This window comes from Mus musculus, chromosome 8, assembly GCF_000001635.26.
Source record: "Mus musculus strain C57BL/6J chromosome 8, GRCm38.p6 C57BL/6J".
Lineage (NCBI taxonomy): Eukaryota > Metazoa > Chordata > Mammalia > Rodentia > Muridae > Mus > Mus musculus.
Window position 1 is genome coordinate 79,179,627 of NC_000074.6, and position 23,557 is coordinate 79,203,183.

General features: G+C 46.8%; 1 protein-coding gene and 1 long non-coding RNA gene across 22 annotated transcripts in view; one reads left to right on the forward strand and one right to left on the reverse strand.

The window, feature by feature from the left end:
• Window positions 1–14,142, forward strand: part of Zfp827 (zinc finger protein 827) — a 166,283-nt gene extending 152,141 nt beyond the window's left edge. For 7 of the 20 annotated variants that reach the window (XM_006531246.2, XM_030243704.1, XM_011248470.3 and 4 more), the window contains 5 exons: window positions 419–585; window positions 5,972–6,163; window positions 6,550–6,727; window positions 8,523–8,534; window positions 10,041–14,142. In XM_006531246.2, coding sequence (XP_006531309.1) covers window positions 419–585; window positions 5,972–6,163; window positions 6,550–6,727; window positions 8,523–8,534; window positions 10,041–10,860 — 1,369 coding nt within the window. In that variant the 3' untranslated portion in view covers window positions 10,861–14,142. Of the gene's footprint in view, window positions 1–418; window positions 586–5,971; window positions 6,164–6,549; window positions 6,741–8,522; window positions 8,556–10,040 lie in introns of all 20 variants that reach the window. The other 13 variants (XM_011248477.3, XM_017312927.2, XM_011248471.2 and 10 more) reach the window with 10 other exon arrangements.
• On the reverse strand, window positions 585–22,269 carry Gm30271. Of its 2 annotated transcripts, XR_001778593.2 has the most exons (3): window positions 22,019–22,269; window positions 21,681–21,763; window positions 585–1,950 (listed from the first exon to the last, which is right to left on the reverse strand). It is a non-coding gene; the product is annotated as a predicted gene, 30271 (long non-coding RNA). The 2 variants fall into 2 exon arrangements; XR_003947566.1 differs by lacking the exon at window positions 585–1,950 and adding an exon at window positions 13,142–16,157 and having other exon boundaries at window positions 21,681–22,269.
• Between the last annotated feature and the right edge of the window lie 1,288 nt (window positions 22,270–23,557).

A 23,557-nucleotide genomic window follows, 5' to 3' on the forward strand; every position in this document is an offset into this window, starting at 1 on the left:
CCACACAACAGTCTGTGTGCTCTCCTCGTGGTACCCAAAGGGCCCCAGGACCTGGGGAAGTCTGAGGTGCAGCAGCATCTGAACTGTCGGTGAACAACCACTTGGCAACACTGCCCTGAATCTCAGTGCCCAAAGAATCTGTTAGGCCATGTGCAGCATCTGGAATCTGTAGTTTTTAATTAACTTTATGATTATTTAGCATCATTACAGCATGTATGAGATTGTTATATTATGCTGGCATCTAATCTGTTTGGCACCGTGACCACTCTGGAGGCATCCCAGCAGGCAGGAGAGTTTCCTTACCTTTTGATAGAGAGAATACACAGGAAACCAGTGTTCTCCCGCCCACTGTGTACCTGAGCGCACACATCTTCAGGCTGGTCTCACTCTCCCCTCCCCCTCTCCTTCCCTGCTTTAGTTGCCACGTGTGTGGATTTGAGACGGAGCTCAATGTTCAGTTTGTAAGCCACATGTCTCTCCATGTGGACAAGGAACAGTGGATGTTTTCCATCTGCTGCACGGCCTGCGACTTTGTCACCATGGAGGAAGCAGAGATAAAGACTCACATTGGCACCAAGCACACAGGTAAACCACCCCTGTCCATTTCCACCCCCTGCACCCGACAGAGGCAAGCACTGGGGCGTGATCTCATGACTGCACAGACCTGGAATTTGCTGCAGACACGGAGCTGTACGCCCAGTCCTCACCTGGTCCCGGTTGTCATGCCACACGTGATAGTCACTGGGCTCTTCTGCCCCTCGCTGGTGCCTGGCCTGCTCACCTCAGCCAGCAGGAAGCCTCTACTGTGAATTTTGCTAACATCACAATGTAGAGAGAAGCTGAGGAGCGGCGGGTTCCACACAGGTCACTGAGTGGGATGTGGATTCAGACACTCGGCCAGAGCAGGCTTTGTGCCACCTCCTGCTGTCTGTCTCTCTCCTTGTTGTTCTGACAGACCTGCAGGACACTTGGTATGGCCTTGGACCTTTCTGTTTGCTGTCCCAGGGCACTGTACCCCTAATCTGTAGGTTCTTGGGTGCTCTTAAATGACACACATGGCATGTCTGTTCAGACTACCCCTGTTCTTCTGAAACCAACCTAGCGAGCGAGGCTTGGCAAGTGCTTGCCTTTCATTTAAGGCCTCTTGCCGCTCTGGTCAACTTCTTCCATTTAACGATGCTAACACTTTGACTTCTCCGTGTAATTATACCATCCCTCAGAATGGATGGTAGGAATGACAGCAGCCTAGAGTCCTTAAGCCAGACTGACAGGGACTGCCCTTCCACCCCCAATTTGTGGTGCTTACAAACTAAAAGCCGATGTTGCTTACTGCCAATCCTGGGTGTGGGGTCAGCCCATCGATCGCATTGCTGGCTCTGAAAGGACCCAGGAAGGGGACTTGCTGACAGTCATGCTGATAATGTATATGGCCAAGAAGGATCCTGCTTCTCTGACCACTTTGGCTCGCTGGTGCCAACAGCAATAAAAGTTCGTTTTTGTCAGTAAGTTGAGCAGCTCTGACTTGGAGGTCCACAGAGAGTCATTATGTGGAGTGAGAAGGTGCCATTTTTACAGTCGGTTGTCTTGACTATAACCACATTAGCACTGTGGGAAGTAGGTGAGCTGGGAGGCCCACATGGAAGACAAATTAAATTCGGCATTTCTGGGATGGCTAATGGAGGGAAAGGCCAGCCTCTCTGGTTCCCACTTGACTTTGCAATTCTTTCTTTTGCCTGTCTGTTAAACACTGACTTGTGAAACCTTCTTCAACCCAGTGTTTCCCTGAACGTCTCTCCACCACTCACCTCAGGAAGACATTAGCTTGGCATCACCTGTCCTCGATGGAAACTTCACGCTCACAGTTAAGCAAGACAAAACACACATCCTCAGTACCACGGGATGCACAGGGTAGTCCATGTTCCCTCTGAGCCGCCAGAGCTTCCAGACTAGCTGGGAGGACAGAAGCCACAAGGGAAACACATTAAAGAGGTTTCTGTCTAATATATTAGAAGTCTCTCGGGCAGCAGCTGCTATCAGAAAGAGATAACATTTATAAGTCTTGGTGCTGCAAGCCAGAGTTTCCATACATCCAGGTGGTAAATGCTTCAGGCCTTTCAGTTTCTGTCCTTTTTATTATATTTAATGAATTCTTAGAGATGCAGTGGATTTGATCATATTCACACACACACACACCCCAAACCCTTCCAGATCTACCTTCCCCCTTTCTTACCTGCCTACCTTTGTGTCCTTATTTTGACACAGCTCAGGAAAATCCTAGACTCTAATACACAGGTGAATAGTCATGTTTCAGTAAAATGATTTACAAGAGCAGGATGCTAGTGTGAGTCCATGGGCTATCATTTGCTGACCCCTGTGGCCCCGAGAGTTTCCCGTGGACTACTGCTTTTAGAGGTTTGGCCACAGTTGTACTAACCTAGATCTGCGCATTAGTAAGTTCAATTGCTAGGAAGGTATTTAAGCCAACATTCATACTACATGACCTACAGTCCAGTATCTTTCCTCACGACTGTACTACTTCCCAGCAGAAGCCCAGTGGCACACTGCCACCTTCCCCTAATGGCCTCTCTGGTGGTTTTGGACTTCTCCTCACAGAGGGGCTCTAAGCCTGTTAGTTGGTGGTAAGCACCAATACTTTGATTATCCTACAGAGATGCTAAAATAAGAAGACATGACTTTCCCTGCTCACTCACTGCCTCCAGCACCTCCCGAAACCCCGCTTCTGGCCGGCTTCAGCTGCTCTTTTCCTGTTTCCAGACTTTTTGTCTTAGGTTCAAGTCTACAGGCAATGGTTTCCGCCATCGTTTTCAACGTCAGCTTTGCTTGTTTATCCTTCATTTCTATGATATCTTTTCAGCAGGCCTGAAATCTGACAGTCTTTCATTCCTCTGAAGATGTTGCTCAGTGTCCTTCCGATGGATCGTTCCCATGGGAAGCTATAACTCTTTGATTATGGTTGTTCCTTGGAATTTTCTCTTTCTTCCTTTTTCCTTTTCTTCTTTCTTCTATTTTACTTCATTTTAGACAGTAAATCACTATGGAGGTCAAACTGACCTCAGTCTCTCCGTCCTCCTCACTCAGCCTTGAGTTCTGGGATACACCATGACATCACACTAGGCTCTGGGTTTTGGGGGTTTTGTTGGTTTTTTTTTCTTTCTTTTCCTGTTTTAAGCAATATAATGATGAGCTCCCTGTGTCTCTTGAGAGAGAGAGATCTTCTTTTTCAGACAGGGTCTTACTGTCTAGTCCAAACAGGTACTGAGCTAGCTCACAGTCCTGCCTCAGTTTCTGAGTGGTGGGTGATGGCTATGCATTCTTCGCTCTTCATGTTTTTTGTGCTTAGAGTTCATTGAGCATCTTAGATTCTGGGCCTTATGGTGTTCTACAAATAAGAAACATCTTGATTATCTCAAAAAAAACTGTCAGCCAGGTGGTCGTGTAGCACTAGGGAGGCAGAGGCAGGTGGATCTCTGTGAGTTCAAGGACAGCTTGGTCTACAGAGCGAGTTTCAGGACAGCCAGGGCTACACTGGGAAACTGTGTCTTGAAAAACCAAAGGAGAAAAAATTGTCATTAGTTGACATGGTGGCACATGCCTTTAATCTTAGGACTATGAATGCAGAAGCAGGCGGAGTTCTGTTAAAGGCAAGCCTGAGGTACATAGTGAGTTCCAGGATAGCCAGGGTTACAGAGACCCTGTCTCAAGGAAACAAGCAAAGGAAAAGTTCTGCCTTGGCCAACTAATCAGGTCCTCAAGTCGGTCTCATCTAAAGTTGCCTGGAGCACCTCACTGGAGCACCTCTCTGGAGCACCTCACTGGAGCACCTCTCTGGAGCACCTCTCTGGAGCACCTCTCTGGAGCACCTCACTGGAGCACCTCACTGGAGCACCTCACTGGAGCACCTCACTGGAGCATCTCTCTGGAGCACCTCTCTGGAGCACCTCTCTGGAGCACCTCACTGGAGCACCTCACTGGAGCAGTCCCAGCTCACTGAGGCTCTTTTCATCTGGGAGGGTTCTCTGTTCTGCTCCACTGCAGACCTTTCCTGTAGCTTCTACTTGAGGTTACTCATTGTCTTAGTTACGGTTTCTACTGCTGCAACAAAAACACCACAACCAAAAAGCAAGTTGGGGAAGGAGGAGTTTATTTGGCTCACACTTCCAGATCGTTGTTCCTCCTCATCAAGGGAAGTCAGAACAGAAAGTCAAGCAGGCCAGGAACCTGGAGGCAGGACCCGAGGCAGTAAGCAGGGCACTGCTTAGGCTTGTTCCCTGCCGCTTGCCCATTCTGCTTTCCTATGGAACCCAGGACTACCAGCCCTGGAATGGCCCCACCCACGGTGGGCTGGACCCTCACCCAGCAATCACTAATTATGAAAATACTCCACAGGCTTGCCTGCAGCCTGGCCTTAATTGAGGTTCCCTCCTGTCAGATGACTAGACTTTGTGTCAAGTTGATATGAAACCAACACTTTCTGCTGTGCGATCCTCTAGTGAGGACCACAATGTGTGTCTTCATCTGTGGAGATGTAATTTGGACCCCTCTCCATATCTTCCATGTGTTTACCTAACTTTTTGGACATCTGAAATATAATTAAAATGTTCTCTGCTACAAACTATAAAACTCTGCCTGTTCTTGGTTGCCTCTGATTGGTTGATTCTCCTTCCCATTTGAGCTGGTTTTTCTTGTTTCTTTGCATATCTGATAATCTTTGTGTTTTTACCATGCTGGCTGTTCAGTTATGTATCTGTTGTTCCTCTTAGGATTGTTGATCTTTATTTAGCACATAGGACTTGGAAGCCCTGATATTTTGGCATCTTTCCTCTAGGATTTGATAGGCAGTTATGGATCACTAAGTATTTATCTATTGGGGACTAGTCGTTCCTCCCTTTTCAAAGTCCTTTCTCAGCATCCTCCCTAATGCCCACGGATGATGTAGTGTTCTGATCTTGCTGCTGGGAACAGCACTGACACCCACGGAGTGCCAGCCCTATGCAGCCATCCATGTTCTCAGGTGTCCTTTCCCGCTCCAGTCAGAGTAGCTGCTCACACCCTGCTCTGACCCGTGTCTCCTGACCTCTGCAGGTCTCTGGGTATTGTTCTCTGTGCACCTGCTCTTTGTTGACACTGTGTTCTGCTGTGTCTGTCCATTGTGACCTCCCCAGAGCCTTGGAAAGTCCATTGGGCTCCTCTCTTGTCCCTCTTCCTGTCCTGCAACCTAGGGCAAGGAACTAAGTCATTGTAGGGCTTGCCTCCTCTGTCCTTTCCCTCAGAGACCAGTTTTTTCACTGCCTCATGTCCAGTGTTGTGAAAGTTGTTGTTTGATACTTTCTGGTTTATAGCTGTTTCAGTAGTAACCTTAGATCTAATCCCTGAAGCTCAGGCATTAGCAGATGCAAGCATCTCATGACATTAGGTTTGAATAACTTGTTAATTTCTTTATACCTTGCGCTGAGGCAGAGTCCAGTGTCTGCTGAGAAGTGTGAAAATACTGAGACTTGGTTCAGAGATCACATCAGGTCTAGGCCAAGTTTGGCCCTCTGCAAAGTAGGAACGACAATAGAGATGTGTGAGATGTGTGTGTTGTACACACACTGTGGATTGAACCCAGACCCTCATGTATGCTAAATTCACTCTGGAATACTGACCTATATCCTCAGACCTAAGAAATCTGGGAGAACAAAGTATGAGACAAGCATCTAAAGTGTTAACAGATCCTGGGCGGAGCTCAGAGACATGTGCTATCCACCTTAACAAACTCCCACAGACGTCTGGACTCAACACACTATACATGCCCTTGCCAGGGCTGCACTAGAACCAGGCTCCCAGCCAGTGGTGCCCTGGGGGAGCAGGAAGTACAGAAGCCCCCAGGTATAGTTGACCCTCCCTCACCTGCCATCGTATTAAGGGCTTCTCTCCTAAATAACACACCTGCCTTGTTTTTGTTTCCCAGGGGATGATAGGAAGACCCCCAGTGAATCGAACAGCCCCTCTTCATCCTCCCTGTCAACTCTGAGTGATTCAGCCAATGGCAAAGATGACTCAGACAGCTCCCAGAAAAACAAGGGCGGGAACAACTTGCTGGTCATCTCTGTGGTGCCCGGGAGCCAGCCCTCACTGAACAACGAGGAAAAGCCAGAGAAAGGTGAGAAGGGTAGACGTGGCCTGCTCACCCTGACCACTCTTGTGACCTAGTCTGGAAAGTGACCATTCTCGAGGAAAGCAAGCTGCAGTGTGGTGCTCGCTACCGGAAAGGAGCCCCTTGATTTGTGCTCAAATACGGGGTGGGGACAGGAGGGGGACGTGGACTCTGAAGCTGAACGCTGAGCCTTTTTAGTACGGTGACTTAGGGATGGTGTCTAGACAGAGGTATATGTTACAAGACGCAGGGTTGGAAGGAAGGGGAGTCCCCCCACCCCCACCCCCACCCCCACCCCCACCCCCACCCCTACCCCCACCCCCACCCCGTGCCTGCCTGCCTGCCTGCCGCGCTTCCCCACACACTCCTACACCCAGCTTCGGTCCTTTCAGGGTTCGAATGCGTTTTTTGCAACTTTGTCTGCAAGACGAAGAATATGTTTGAGCGCCATCTGCAAATCCACCTCATCACCCGGATGTTTGAGTGTGATGTGTGCCACAAGTTCATGAAGACTCCCGAACAGCTGCTGGAGCACAAGAAATGCCACACTGTCCCCACCGGTGGGCTCAAGTAAGGCAAGCAAGTACAGAATCTTTTCTTGAGTTGTTATTAAGCCCCCCTTCCTCCTGCCCTACACAATCCCCCCATTAAGGTTTTGGGGGGTCACAGAATTGGGGAGCATAGTATGAGGGGATTTAGTCAGAAAGACCTGATGCCTCTGGCTGGATGGGATTCCAGCTATCCTCAGGGGAGTCAACACACACCAGGAGGAAAAGCCACTTCACAAGTACCCCAGGCTCACAGCAAGGAAGAGCACGAAGTGTCAGCCCAGCATGAAAGAGTAGACTCCTACTGCAGTGGATTTGACTTTAATGGATGCCAGGCTAGCATCCCATGCATGGAGCATTCCTCAGTTGTCACTGCAAGTTACTGCATTTATTTTTTTTTTTTAGATGGCCTGATACATATTTAGCTCTTCAGCACCAGCCCCCAAAGTAGGACCTTGTTGGTTTGATCAGACAAGAGGCAACATCAGGTGCTTCTCGTCTTTGTGCAGACATGCTGATGCCTTCCCAAAAGATCTAGACAAGGAGCGTCATCCTTACTACGCAGTATTTGAACATGGCCCCTGGCCTAGTGAGACCCATAAGTTATTACCAAGCAAACTGCGAAACTAGCCTGACCATAGGTGGTAAAGGACTCGTGAAGAGTAAAATATCATTTCCACCTTAAGAAATCTATATCCCAGAACTACCCGAGTTTAATCTTCCAGTGATTCTGGAAGCAGAGTCACTGTCACAGGACACTTTAGATCTAGTAAAGAAAGAGAAGCCTCAAATAGTTAGGTACAGAAAGATACAATTGTCAAGGCATTTTTTAATCTAAAATCACCATGTAGTTAAAAGAATCAGGGACACTTTATCTTTTATTTTCTTAATATAAGCAGGGGAGGGGTCTTTCATTTTAAAATATTTTTTATCCTTGAAACTCACAATGCCTCATGAATGGGTAAGAGTTAGAGAGCCCACAGGGACCTGGAGCAGAGTATTGGGGGTGGAGTGGGGCTGGCTCGCCATGGCATCCTCTGAAAAACAAAAAAAGGGGGGGAGGAGAGTTGAGGAATGGCACCAACTGCCAATCCCATCTCTTTTGGATCTACCCTTGGGGATGTGTAGGTGGGCGGGCCATAGAGAAGAGGGTGGTTTTATGATTCATTCAACTGGTAGATGGGAAATGCCTAGCAGAAGCTTATCAGGGACTTTGAGTTTAAACCCTCCACCTCTTTATGGAAATTTGTATTTTCTTTATTAAAAAGAAGAACCCCGCCTCCTGTGGATGGAGTCGTATCGTTGCCTTGTGGTAGCTCAGTCATGCCCAAGCTACACCTGGCCTTGCGGCTCACCTTTCGGAACCCTGAGCAGGCCTGAGCCTCTAATGCACCAGGGAGCCCTCAGGATGACCTCAGTGCTTTTCCTGGACCAGACACTGCCTGTTGGTGCCAACCGTCCCCTGTATGATAGTTCATGTTCTAGGATGACCAAATAGAAGAACAATTAAAAATATATATATATTGATAATATCCTCTGGCAATACAATGAGTTTTGGTTTTGTTTCTTTTGCAATATCAGAGAATTAATTTTCCTCAGAAAGTGTCTTTAAGATAAATAATGGAAGCATGGAGAAGCCCCGGTGCTTTGCCCGAGCAGTGAAATAACAGATTGAGCTGAGGGTCCCAGAAACATCCTTAACGTGAGGCAGACCGCCGATGTCTAAATGCTTTTCTGTGATGGGACTGCTTGTACTCTATATCCTGTTCATAATGCAGATCAAATAAGATTATACTATTATTTTTCTTTTGCCGTAGCTCAGGACAGTGGTGAGTGTCAGACTCCTCTAGGTAAGGCCCAGCTTGGCGTAGGGGTTGTGTGTGCACTTGACCTGGGAATGGGCTTCATATCTTTGTGCACTCTTTTGTGAGCTGAGGTTCAAGGGCTAATGGCGAGCTTGGTGCTGAGGAGCCAGTGCACGGTGCACCTGATTGTGTTGGGCTCTGCTGAACGTCTCTCCAACCCTCTGAGGACAGCCCCCTTGTGAGCCCTGCCTGCCTTGCAGGAGCTGAGACCAAGCTGAGGCAGCCACTCAGGCTTCTGCATTCTTTTTGGAAAGAGCACACACGCTACATTGTCCTATAAGCCACAGACTCAAACCTGGCAGCTTCCAAAATTGAAGCCCAGCAGATCTGTAAACATACCCACCCCACTCCCCACGACCTCCCTGACAGGGACAGGCCCGGTGGTAGCGTAATCCATGGTGGGAAGAATGGAGAACCCAAGCCAGAGATACCCAGACCTTGTGCTAGAGGACACACTCGAGCCCAGTCAGGAGCCAGAGCTGGGACTCAGCCGACCATCGTGAATCTACCTCAGTTATCCATAAAGATGCTCAGCTCACGACTCAGTATGTCCGGAGTGCTCTTCTGAGCACTGAAGAAAATGCAAAAGAAATCTCAAAAAAGTCCTCCCCTCAGAGAATTCGTGTTCCAGTTGGATCACTGGCATTTCTATGACATGACTATGTCCTAAGAGTGCCTTCAGACTCTGGAGAGCAGCCCCAGTCCTCCTCATTCTTCATGAGCAGAGGGGGCATTGCGCGGGCTTCCTTCTCCCAGGCCCCTACCATGGTCCTTACCTCCCATCCCTAATGAGGAACCAGTACTGTAGGAGAAAGCATTCTGAGAGTCCACGATGTTGGTACACACACACACACACACACACACACACACACACACACAGAGGCACGCACACCATTGGCACACAGAGGGACACGCACAGGCCTTTTCATCCTAACACCCCTTTAATAAGCACGACTCTGACTCCTGTGACTTTCTGTTTGCTGGAGGTAGCTCTCCCTATAAGCTGTTCTTTAAACCTCTCAGCCTCTCTGCGTGTGCTTGGTGTGGTGCATGAAAAGTCGACTCTTTGTGTTGCTCCCATCTAGAGGGGAGGTCAGGAAGCCCGGACTTCTGCCGTGTCCAGTGGGGGAGGGGGTGGAGAGGGCCCCAGGGGCTGGGTGGGGGCAGGAGGGGAGTACCAGCCTTATCTACTCCTCAAGTCCTCTGCTCCTTTGAGAGGACTGGCCTCTGCTGCTGCAGCCTAGAGCCCCCAAACCAGCTAAGTGGACCGCCCAGAGCTCCCTGTTAACCTGGACTGCACTGTCAGCGGTGAAGCCAAGCAGGGCCATGTGAGAGGTGGCAGGGCCGAGCAGGCCAGGCCTTGGGGGACCCAAGGGCTGACCCAGGGCAGGCTGGCGAGGAGGGGAGATGCAGGGTTCCTCGTGGACCTTCCATACTAAAGCTCCCTCCAATTGCTTCTTCCCCTGGCAGGTGCCCATTCTGCATTTATTCCACCAACCGCCCTGCTGCCATGGAGTGCCACCTCAAGACCCACTACAAGATGGAGTACAAGTGCCGGATCTGCCAGACAGTGAAGGCCAACCAGCTGGAGCTGGAGACGCACACCCGCGAGCATCGCCTGGGCAACCACTACAAGTGTGAGCAGTGCGGCTACCTGTCTAAGACGGCCAACAAGCTCATCGAGCACGTGCGCGTGCACACCGGGGAGCGGCCCTTCCACTGTGACCAGTGCAGCTACAGCTGCAAGCGCAAGGACAATCTTAACCTGCACAAGAAGCTGAAGCACGCCCCCCGCCAGACCTTCAGCTGCGGAGAGTGCCTGTTCAAGACCACACACCCTTTTGTCTTCAGCCGCCACGTGAAGAAGCACCAGAGTGGAGACGGCCCTGAGGAGGACAAGAAAGGCCTGAGTCCAGCCTCCAGAGAGCCAGCTGGCCCTGGAGCCCCGCTCCTGGTTGTGGGGGGTGGCCGGAGTCTCTTGTCCCCACTGTCGGTCATGTCTGCCTCTCAGGCTCTGCAGACCGTGGCCTTGTCAGCAGCCCACGGCAGCAGCTCAGAGCCCAACCTGGCACTCAAGGCCTTGGCCTTCAGTGGCTCCCCGCTGCATCTTGACAAATACCGGAACTCAGATGTTGCCCATCTCATTCCCTTAACAATGTTGTATCCCAGAAACCACCTGGATCTCACATTCCACCCTCCCCGACCTCAGACTGCGCCTCCCAGCATCCCCTCACCCAAACACTCCTTCCTTGCCTATCTTGGACTAAGAGAAAGAGCAGGGACTGTCTGAGGACAGCCGCGTTCTGTACCAAAAACCAAGAGACAGAGACAGGAACAGACAAAAACCCACAAAACTTAAAACACAACCCCAGCAGGTGTATGTTGCTGCAAAACCTTCAGACCCCAGGGGTCTGGACCATGTGTACTGTATATCTTTAGTAAGGAATAGAGAATTGGCTCTGTATGTATACCTATTGACCTAAAAGCTGCTTTATCCAATCTTCAGAGAGGTGATCTGCTGCCTACATCTACCTTCAGAGGCATGCCTCCCCAGCCATCACTCCCACTTCAGCCCTCCTCCGTACTTCTCTCTGAAAGGAATTTTGTCGTGTTAACCCTAAAGAGAGTGTCCTTAATAGCAGTGAGCGCTTGGAAGCTTCTCCACTGGTACATTGGGTTTTCTGTTGGGTGAGTGGGGTCTTGTGGGCATTTGTGGATTGGGAAAGAAAAAGTGTGTATGTTTGGGGTGTGTGTGTGTGTGTGTGTGTGTGCATTGTGGTATATGTGTGGTGTGTGTGTGTATATGTCATGACATTTCTATTGCACATTCTTTTTATACTGGCCTCTTTGACAGTGATGAACAGTCTTGACTTCCCATCCTGATTGTTCATCGACGACTTTCTCCCCACATCCTCCACTGCCTTCCCTTCTCTATTTTATGACTACAGAGTGGTAGGGCCTGGTGCTCAGTGGATGAAGACCTGCAGGGTGCCAGGATAGTTCCAATAGAGTGCTCAAAGCCTGGAGTTCAGCTCTCTACTTAGGAAGATGGGTAGAGTCAAGTGACAGATCTCTTAAGAAACGCCTCAAAACTCCACAGCTGACATCACAAAACCCACGTGGAGTGCATGCATGCGCGCACGCATGCGCGTACACACATTTGCACACAAACACAAAACACACACACACACAAAGGAGCGCATCCTTTTTAAAAGGCAGAACGTGTGCGTGTGTAAGAGTGTGTGTGTGTGTCTGTGTGTGTGTGTGTGTGTGTGTGATATTGACTCAGTTGTTATCATTGTCTGCAGGAAAAAAATGTATGAGTGGAAATGTTTATGGTTGATAAATCCAGCCAAGGAGATTAAAGGGGTTCGGATCAATTCTGGGTGTAAATGCTCAGACTAAAAAGAAACGGCAGCTTTGCACAGTGCGCTGGCCTTGCACGAGTTTGTTTCCCATTGGGGGAAAGGGATGAGTAAAAGGAAAGGAAGGAAAGGTACCTTTTTTATGGAATGAGTAGACTGTATGTTTGACATTTTAGCTGTGACCTCTTTGACGTACAAGGAAGGACAGAACAAAAAGGTGCTGCTTAGTCCTGTGCCTCAGACGATGCCCCAGGATGCCCCACTGTGTGCAGAGCCTCTGGCTAGAGTGTACCCTCCATGTATTAGTAACCCCGTATTCCATTTTGTTAACGCCTAGCAGATGTAACCTGCTAGGAGCTGACTTTATACTTATTTAAAGCTCTTATTTTATGGTCATTAAAATGGCAGTTTCTGTGCAGCACTTTATTGCGGCAGGAGAAGGTTTGATTCAGTTGCATAGCCCCTTGCTCATCTTTAAAAAAGTAATGGGTGGTTTAAAAAGGAAAAGAAAATCTTTGTCTGAATATGTTCACTGCTTGGATTTGTAAGACAGCAGAATTTCCAGTATGCAACAGGCTGAAGGAGCGGGAAGAAATGTGCTTTGTATAAAAATGGGAAGTTTGTTATATGAAAGGTTGGTTCTGTATTATTTATCAGCGGAAGAACTGGTGTCCAGGAGGAATGCTCTTTCCCACACTGTGTTATCCTCGATAATACCCACCTTTCTTTTTGTTACTTTAACCAGGGGGAAATAAACGCCTCCCTGATGTTCTTCCTCTAGTCGAGACTGCTTCCCTGAAGTGAATGCAGTCGGACAGGAAGCCAGAGACTGAACAGTCCACATCATCAGCTCCTTATACCTTCGCAGCCTCCCTCTCCAAACCTAGCAGGGCCCTGCTTCCCTCCCCACCTGACATCCAGCCGTGGATGAGGGGCCTGCTTAGGGCCCTGGCAAACAAGTTCACACTACAGAGATGTCCACAAAGCAGGGAGAGCAACCAGCTAGGCCAGAAAGGCCCCAAAGCCTCAGTCATTCTCCAGCAGAGACCTTTGCTCTTGGCCTTGTTTAACCCGATGTTCAACTCACCATGTCAATATCTCAGTAAAAGACACTATAGACACTTCTGGACAATATGCCCCCAAGGTCACTGGGTTTATGGGTGGGTTTGTTGTTTTTTTTTTTTTTAATTTGCTTTTGCTTTTTTGTTTTAAAGTTATGTCTTTATCCCCATTTAATGGAGAATGTGCCATTTGGCTAATAATGTTTTCAAAACTGCAGGTTCAGTGATAAGGGAGAGGGAACTGCAGTGACCCCACCCCCACCCCCAAGAGGCTGGCAGAAAGGTGACTCACAGAAGCACCAGCAGGTTAAGAACCTGAATGGGTGTCCCTGACCACGAGGACCCTAGGTTTTACAGCATGTCACTTGTGCAATAAGAGGTCTTCTGGTGGGACCGTGCGAGAGGGGAGGTGGGCGGAGACGCTTACTGCTCAAATGCCGTGCATTTCATTGCTTGCCACTGAACCTGTATTTGAATGACTTAGTAATGCTTAATGTAATTGGGCAACTTTTTTAGCACTTTGGAAAGAGTCACCAATCTTTCTGGTAAATTATAAAAAGTTTTCTGAGTGAGAAAACGTGTGTTTGCAGTTTGTTTGACTTTTTATATTATTGTTGTTGTTATTAATAAAAAAAAAGAAAATCTACAGCATTTTTCAGAGTCCACCTAGATAAAATGTGCCCCCGAATCTGGTTTGCAGTTTGATGCTCAGGGAAGGATGCGTTCTGTAGATTTCCTTCCCATGGAAACACTAACACCTTTGAGAAAGTCGCCTAGCAACTTTGGGTTCTCACTATGTGTTCTCCCAGGAGAGCTGGCTTGCTTTCCATTTAGTGATGCAGGTAGGGTTCTAAGCACTTTCTCTCTCCTGTCCTTTCTTTTCTTTCTCTCTCTCTTTCTTTCTTTCTTTCTTTCTTTCTTTTTTTTTAACTCCTCATATTATGTTCAGACGCTCATACTGTCAAGGTTTGTGTACATTACTGAAAATTTGTATTGTAAAAAGCTTTTGCATTACAAGGCTGTACAGGGTCATTTTGACAGTAACTGGTATTTTCCTCTGCATCTTACGTTGCATTGCCAATTTCTAGTGTATCAAGTTTGAAGTATAATATACTCTAATTAAAAGAAAAAAAAAGGTTGGCTATACTCTGGCTTCTATTTCTTTCTTGGTTGCCATCCTTGCCTACTTGTGGGCTCAGCGTTCATTCATCTTTCCTTGTTCTGTTGTCTTTCTGCTGGATCCCATGTTCTCTGAGTACAGGGTCCAGTGCCAGTGATAACTGTTGCAGAGTGCAGGTCTTGAACAGCTGAGGCTATTAATGCACACGGCTACCGTGCAAGTCGCAAATGTTTCTTAAAGCCGAGAGCATAATGCTCCTGGCAGGGCCGTGGCAGCTGGCTCCTCTCTGAGCTTCTCTAGAAGTGTTTCAGAGCGCTCAGCATCCTTACCCTTTCCTGCTGACATCATGTATTGACCTCATAGCCAAAGGGAGTGAAAATACAGATGAATCCATTTGTCTTAATGAAGTTCAGCAACCAGGAGATTTTAATGAGGGGGAATAGTCTAGTCTGCAAGCTAAATATAGCATATACAAGTGCAAGGAGCCATGGTTTGTCAATCAAGGGAAGGTACCCAAGAAATTACCTGAGACCAAAAATGGGAAATGAAGACCATAGCAACTACTAAAAAATATTTTTTTAAATTCATCTTAAAGTTCCATCTCTGCCTGTGAATCCAGAGCAATTGATAAAAACATAAAACAATAGATGAGAATGTCTGGACTGGCTCGCAACTTGTATGCTTATGAATATAAAGTCCTTTGCTTATTTAAAAAAATTGTGTGCCACTTCAGTCTAACATTTAAAGTGATCCAATATATTCTTTAATTGTAATTCCACAGAAAAAGCCATTGTGTAAACGAATCATCAACTAATCACTATTTCCATCTTCATTTTTACTCAATAACAGTTTACAGGTGCAACATCCTTTTAGCGACCCAATTATCAGGTTTGTTTAAGGATCCCCAAGCCTTTCTGGAAAATAATAAAGCAAGTGTGCTCTGTCCTTAGCATTCCCAGCCCAAGTGCCTTCCCGTTTGCTGCACACATTCTTGTTTTGCTTTGTTTTTCCTAGGCACAGTAGCTGCTGCATATCTTCCCTGTAATTGAGAATACCCTGCAGTGTACAGAAAACACACATCAACTTGGAAATCATTTCCTATGAAATGGGCTTCCAGTAGATTTAAGGAGTGGTCTAAGAGCAGAGTGTTCAGGACAGAAGGCATCTTCATCTACGGACTGGCTGCCCCCAAGCCAGCCACTCTTCTGATAACCAAACATAGATGCATAGGTATGTTGTGCCATAAATACGCCTGACCTCATGGCCGCGAGTTCTGTAACGTATTTGTGTTCAATGGCTTGCTTCGTGCCTACCACCATTAATACCTGACCATTTATCAGAGGCCCTGGTTCCTGGGGAGGGGATTGGAGCAGGGTGGAGTGGGGATGCTTAGGTTTGATGAGTACCCGCCACAGTTCTGAGTACAGGTGGGTACTGTGATCAGTTTGAAGGGAAAGGGACACCTCGGTGGGCCCCTCAGTGTGCTCAGTCCATGGTGAGGAAGGACGTCCAGGAGTCGCTCAGGGTACACAGAAGAGGGTGGAATTTCAGCTATACTTCCAGCAGACAGAGACTGTCAAACCAAACCTTTCCCAAGGGCTGCTCAGAACCTGTGAGTGGAATCCCAAGGTAAAGGAGTAATCCCCATAGAGGTGCAGGCTGCTCTCAAAGAAGCATCAACTGCAAATGCTTCAGACACTTCCTAACAACTAAAGTTCCCTCAGAATAAAAGAGGCCTTCTCACAAACGGGCTTCGTTTTGTGAAGCATAACAATTAGCCAAGTAGGCAAATGGCCTGGGTTTCGGGATATGTGATGATTCCCCCCAGACACCTCAGAAGCCCCGCTTGCCCTGTTCACAGACTGAGTGATCCACCAAGACCCTCAGCTACTTCTTTCTGAAGCTGTAGGTCTTCCATTTCTAACCCATAGAGAGTTGGATTTCAAACTGGACAACACATCAGGTGTTCATGTCGACAGGCAGCACAGGAGGAGGAAAGCCAATGGCCCTGTCCCCTAGGGATCCATTAGTTCTCAGTTTTCTATGGAAGGAGAGCAGAGAATTTAATTTAATTCACATTTCAAAATGAATCCCCTGATGTCAGATGGGTTTCCACCCTGTTTAGCAGGAACTATCTGGTTATATATGACTTCCAGCCAGGAAAGACAGTGCTGTGGAGCTGAAGCCTGGGCCAGCCAAAAGGATGCAATTATTACATACCTATTAACCATCTTAGAAAAAGAGGTTGAAGTTGTGGCTATGGTTCTTGGCTAAAGTGGTTGCCAGGCAGTGGTGTGAGGACCTGGGTTTGAGTTCCCTGAACATAAAGTGGGCATGATAATACATGTCTGTAATCTCTCTGCTCCCATAGGAGCTCAGGAGCCAGTTAGATTGGCAAATGCAATGAATAAGAGGTCTTATCTCAAAACAGAAACCAGTGCCTTTTGTGGTCCTCTGACTACGCCCCCTCCCCATGCAAAAGAGGTTGAACTAGTTGCTTAGCTGCTCTCTAAGACCCTGCCCCAACCTTAGTTGTTCTCTAAGACTGCATATAATAAAATATGATTCAGACTCCTCCTAAACAAGAAAGAGCCATTGCAAGACAGAATTCTTACAAGTCAAGCAGGGGGAAAAAGCAACTCTGTTTTTCAAGCCATGATGGGCTCAGGGATGAAAAATGGACTAAAAATATTTTCCTCCCCACACCAGAGTTTGAGATACCTGATATTGTTCTCTTTGGGTCACGCTTTGACTGCCTGAGTCACCATGGGGTTGGCTTAGACAGCTTAAACAACTTGTACTTACTTCATCTGGCTAAATAGGTTAGAAGCAAGACCCTCGGGGATGTCAGGACCTTGCCCTCCCCAGTCTCCTCCCTCTCATTCTGCGCCCCTTCACTTCCCACCACCCGGCTGCTCCAGTTCCTGCTGTGACTAATGGGACAGCTGAGCTCTCTACCAAGAGTAGTCATATGCTTTCTGCAGAAGAATGTCTTAGCAGGTGCCATGAAGTTATTTTAATTTCAGCTTGATGAATTGTTAAGTATTATGACCTGCCCACTTGCTCAAGACTCTCAGTCCATGAACTGCAGGTACATTAGAAAAACTAGCTTGTAGGCACATCACATGTTTCCACAAGGAAGTGACATCCCATGTGTTCACAGGGAAGTGATACCAGAATATGTGCATACACTAGGATCAAGTCTCTGAGGCTCTTTCCAATCCATCCCAGAAAGATGTGTTTCTTCAGAGCCAAAGGAATTCTAGAGAAATAGCAGATATCATATGGCTTCCATCTTTAACTGTGTTTATTCCAACAGCTATTCTTAAAGATCCATAGTTATTGCAATATGTGCTATATACAACCAGGAAGCCACTCATCTCCTTACATCTCACTGGAAAGCAGGACATTCTGCTAGAATGGTCTTCATGCAGTGAGTCTGTCCAGAATGCATGCACATCAAATTATTATCCATCTGTCTACTTACTTATTAGCCCAATACTTAGCTATCTTCTCTCTAGATCTACCTATCTACCTACATCTCTGTTATCTATCAATCTAGATATATTTATTATCCTTTCTCTAGATCTACCCACCTTTTGATCTGTCTCTATTACCAATCTGTAATCTAGCTTTATAGAACTATATTTTCTGGGTTCTAATTTATTTTTTTTAAGCTCTTAGTGAAAGCTTCCAATTTCAAGGAGTCCATGCAGCCAGTCGTTCCTGAAGACACCTAGAATGCAAGCCTTCTGGTGACCCTCGTAAAGTTCATAAGAGTTGCCAGCCCAAGACAGAAGAACACAGAGTATTCACTCCTTTTGCTATGGGTTTGCCTATGACAAAGAATGGCTGAGTGGCCTCTGGGGCAACCAGAGAGTCAAGGTGCATCACAGTCAGCTATGCCTTGCTATCTCAGGTTGCTACAGCAAAGGCTGCAATAAGACACGGTTGTAGAGTGGAGAACAAGTGGTGGCCAACAGAATCATTGTTCTTGTCCCAAGTGTTGCCACTACTTTATCTATAGACAGATGTTGGCTCCTCACCCAACCAGCTGTGTTAACTCAAAGTTCCTCCCTCTTTTTTCCCTCATGATGGAGCTGTCAGTCAAGGGCTTTGTGGGGTCATGATGCCAAAGATGGTTTAGTTCATGGGTGGGCCGCAAAAACATGTTTTCATCTGAGATTTTGTTTACTTGATTGCTTGGTTTTGGATTTGTCTGTCTGACTGTCTGTCTTTCGTGCAGTACTTTCAGGGGGAATTCAGGGCCTCCCATGAGATAGGCAAGGGCTTTACCACTGATCTAGGACTCTTATTATGGAGTCTAATTTTTTTTTATTTGTTCCATAGATGAGAATTTCCTAGAGAATTCCTTTAGAAAAACTATTTGTCAAGGATGTAGTCTGCTTCTTGCTTGGGTAGCCTCAGGAGCCCTGACAAGGGCTCAAGGGAAGGCACTCTCACAGTCTCCTGGAACTAGCTCAAACGCAAGCAAAAGCACCCTGGTGGCTCTCACAGGTCCCAGAATATTGTGAAGGAAGCTCTGCAATGCAATTGGGAGGTAAGACCCCAGTTTGGAGTGAAAATCTTATCCTCATCAGTCATTTTCTCTGAACATATAATTCCCTCAGAAAAGCTGGTTGGGGCAGAGACTCTCTGCTTTCACAGAAAATAGCTAATCAAAAATTCAAATACTCCAGATATAATTAGCAGTCCTCTTACCAAAGGCACATCGGAGAAACGTGAACTGATGGATGGTCAGACAGGCATCATGGAACATGTACATAAAGAATGTATAGAAGATGTGCATAGCTTTAGATAGAAACACAAACTAGCATGTCTGTGAGGGAGCATCCAAAAGGAAGGCGAGCAATTCTGCTGTTCCAGGTCTCATACGAGAAGACAGCAGTGGTTTGGTTTTTTTTTGTTTGTTTTGTTTTGTTTCACTTTTCCCCTGTGCTGCTGAAAATAAAAGCAGATTGATGAAAGAGTCTAACGTATGAAAAGAATAATTAAGGGTCACAGAAATCTCATTAATCACAAGACACCCCCCCCCTTTCTGTCTTCCCTACAATGAAGCAGACAGGCACAGCAGTAGGTCACCACTGTGCTATCGGTCAAGGTCCCATCTCTTTGTGGGCATCAGACAATGGGTGTACAGTAGCACAGCTAAGTGTGCAGAAGTCTCTGTTACACGAAGAGGCCATGTATCTTCTTCAACCAGCAGAATGATAATTTCCTGCTGATGAAAGACTTAACAGTTTGGCTTCTTTGCCTGTGCATAAGAGGCTAAATATGCACATGCATGATTTTGTGTTAGAGAATTCTATGTATAGAATTCAAAGTTCCCATCCCAGTTGACCACATTCCAAAGAGAGGCCAAATCTACCCTAACAACCACTTCTCTCCCATTCTTTTCTCCATTCTTCATTTGTTATTTCATGGACAAAAAATTTGTGTAAAGTTGCGTGCTGGCAACCCAGAAAGAAATGGAGATTGTTAAGATATATTTCCTATCTTAAAGAATTGCCAACCGATAAAAGATGTGCATATTTGAAAAACTACATTCTAACACCAAGAAAAAGACAAAGGATGCTGAGAAAATATTGAATAGATAGCAATGAATTCTTATCTATGTACGTGTGTGAGTCTGTATTATACAGTCTAAAGTGCAGGGACAAGAACTTTGGATTTGAAGATCAGGAGTGGGTAATGATGAAGACAATGAATTCTGGGTAGTGGTGGGTCTCATCCCAACATAGAATCCACAGAAGTGTACATGTTCACGAGAGGGAGGAGACTCTCTAAGGACTGAGTAAAATGCATACTGAAGAATAAAGAGAAATTTCCTGAGCAGGAAACAAGAGAAGAATGTTCCAGATTGAAAGAACAGCTTGAGCCAAGGCAAGGTGAAATCTGCCTCATGGAGACTGTTCTGGGAAAACTACAATGAGACCAAACAAAGGCAGCTTGTGAGGGGCCTCGATTGCCGAGTTAAGGGGAATGAACTCTACGCCCTTGCTACTGAAACCTCTCTAGTCAGTGTGGATAACAAAATGTGCCAAGAACGCTGGGACTGAGCACAGATTCCTTAACTCCAATAAGTATGTACCCATCCTCCAAGACACTCAACACGCAAACCTTGATTCCCTTTGCCCCCTCGTGTCTCCCCTCCCTTTCTTTCCTCCCTCTTTTTGGACAGCAAATCTGTAGAAATTATGTCTGGTTCTTTTTTACAGCCCCATACTCCGATAAATAAGACTCCAACTCAAAATATATTTACAAATACATTGGCCATGCTGCTAGGCTCTTCTCTGACTTGATCATAATTTGAATTATCCCATTTATTCTAATCTACATTCTACCGTGAGGATGGTTAACTGTGCTCAGGTACCATGTGTCTGTACCATCGCATCTTCCTGGGCAAATCTCCTGCACATGCCTGGCTCTATCCCAGAATTCTTTCTGCCTCCTGGATGTCCCACCTTCTATTCTAACCTTTCCTATAGGCCACAGGTTTTTTAATTGACAGGTGATACATCCGTACAGTGCATAAGATATTCTCTCTAGAAAATCCATTACAGAGCCCTAATGATTTTATTTGTCATCTACTTAACTTTACCCAAGTCTTTCCCACTCTTTTAAAGGTTGTTTTTTAGAAACATCTTATTTTATGTGCATGAGGTTTTTGTCTGCATGTACGTATGTGTACCACATGTGTGCCTGGTCTCTGTGGAGGTCAGAAGAAAGGGTTGGCTCTCTGGAACAGGAGTTACAGATGGTTGTGAGCTGTCATGTGAGTGCTGGAAATTGAACCTGAGTCCTCTGCAAGAGCAGCCAGTGCTCTGAACCACCAAGCTGTTCCTCCAGGCAACTCTTTTCCACTCTTAGCATCCTAGGGGTCTGCTGCATCTTCACTAGGTATATCAGCAGATTCTTCTCTCTATGGAACATTCTAGGAAAAAAGTTCACTCCAGTGCTTATAAATAAGTTCACAATCAGGCCTGTAGTTTCAAAGATGATATTTGAAGACAATATAATTAATGGCACTACTGTAGCAGCTGTCATGACAACAAGGACTCTAAGGCAGAGCCTGGAAGATGCCAACTCCAGGCGAGTGACAACTCTGGAGAATGAGAAGAAACAACCAGAAAAGCCATACTCAAGCACAGAGACGCATGACAGAGAGGATTCTGAGCCACTTGGCAGAGGGATGAGGACTGGGAAGTTGAGTCATGTGCTTTCACCATGATGATACACCTTGGTATCACATGGGCATCATTTCAGAGGCAGATCACTTAAAGAATAAGCTGGAGGTGAGAAGGCACTGTTTAGAAGAAAACTCAGCCTTGCATTAAGTTATCTGGCTCTTTCTCAGATCGCAACCTCTCCCTCCCCTTCTAACCTTTTCCTATTCCCTACCTTGAACTCCTTCCGGGAGGAACGATGTCACCTGCTGGCTTTAGACTCTCCAGCCACACTCTACACCAGTTCTTCGCATTTCTTTGGACTAAACTCATCTCTGAAGGGCAGGAAGCCTTTTCTGTAGCAACCTTGCACTTACCATTGCCAGAACCAGTGTTCATCAGCCAAAGACGTCTCAAGAAACAGAGCAGGCTGCATGGCTGGAACTCAGTACCATTCCTCCTACATGCAAAAAATCCATAGAAAGACAAAACAGAAGTCAAAGGGGAGGGAGTTGCCTCCTGCCGTGGCTGCAATTAGAAGAATTCCAGGCTGAAAAAGTAGAGGCTTTGCTGGGAATGTGATCGTTTTTCTGCAAACAGGATGAATACCTCTAGACTCCAGACACAGCCTCTGTGCCCAGAATATTAGCTAGAAGGAAAGTCTAGGAGCTAAAAGGATGTCCATGGTGGCTCCCTGGCCTCTTGCCACACTCACTGAGGCTAACGCAGTCTTCATGGAGAGAGATGAATCTCAAATCATTCTTGGCTACATGCCGCTCCGGCTGAAGAGAAAGGGCTTCATCCTCCGGAGAGCCCGCACTGGCTGCCCCTTCACCAACAGAAGACAAATAACCTTCACCAGACAGAATGGAAAGGTACTGTGTTTCATGAGACAGAAATGAAATAATCTGGTTTTTATTAAATATCACGAGAAGAGTATTAATTCATGCCAGAAACACAAATATAAACATTATCATGTGGAATGCATTTATTCTGAAGGGACCATCTGGCAGAGCCTTGAAAACCACGCTTTGAGAGGCTGAACATATGAGTGTCACCTTAAAGTAGCGAATTCAGAGCAAGTCACACTTTCGGGAGCCTGAAGGAAATACTTCACAGTAATGGTATTGGGGAGACACTTGTCACAAGTATTCTAGAGGTGATGCTGCTTTTCTAAATGCTGTTTTATGGAAACTTAAAATTTTATCACAAGGGGTGGTTATTGTTTCAGAATCTACCTCTCTTAGAAAAAAAGGTCCCTTTCTTTGGGCATCTAACCCCAAAAGTATTCAGTCCCCAACATCACAGGAAGTGGGTGTGGTGGAGTAGGCCTATAATCTCAGCACTAGGACACTAATAATTCATCTTTGGCCACCTAGTAATATGGAGGCCAAGCTTGCCTCAAAAGAGAAGGGACATGTCAGAATCCAGAGAGTGAGCAGCTACATTTTTTTAAAAAATCTTAATAAAGAATAGAAAATAACATCTGCAGTTATCAGGGAAATACGTGGTCTTTAACTGTAAATATATAGCTTTAAACCCCTTCTAGAAAGGCCCACCTACTGCCACACTGCCAAGGCAGGCCCAGAACACCCAGAGGCCTGCCACCACGTGGTAAGGGCGGAGACACCACTACAGTGAGGCACTATATAGTGGAGAGATGGGAGAGGAAGAGAAGCAGGGCAGTTTGAGCACAATGAAGAGCAGAGCTGGAGACTTGAGAGTGAATAGGATCAGCCTGCTGTGAGTGGCCTGCCCAAGCACCTGAGGCCATGGTGAAGTCCTGGCCTGTGCTGCCACTCTGTCTGACACCATGACCCAGTAACATCAGGGTCTGTGTAGATGTCTGTGGCCCATGTTACACCAAAGGCCATATGGACATCTCAGGTAAATGCGGGCTTTGCATGCCTCACTACCTAAGGCACTCAGGAGAGCTGATCCCATTCCTTACCTGGGCAGCACAGTAGAGCTGGCCCTGGCGATGGGGATCGTGCATCGGGGAAAGCTGCCCCTGGGGACATGAGCATGGGAGAGCTGGCTGGCCATGCAGTGGCAAGCGAGTAGAAGAGATGTCCCCACCCCCTTGCTGTCCCAGAGGCAGACAGGAGAGCTGGCTGCATCTCTTGTCAATCACTGGCTACAGCACTTGGGAGACTGGCCCCACACTTTGCCTGGGAAGCACAGAAAAGCCAGCCCCAAGGATGTGAGAACAGGAAAACAGGCCCCTTCCCCTCTGGCTAGGTTCCCCCCACTG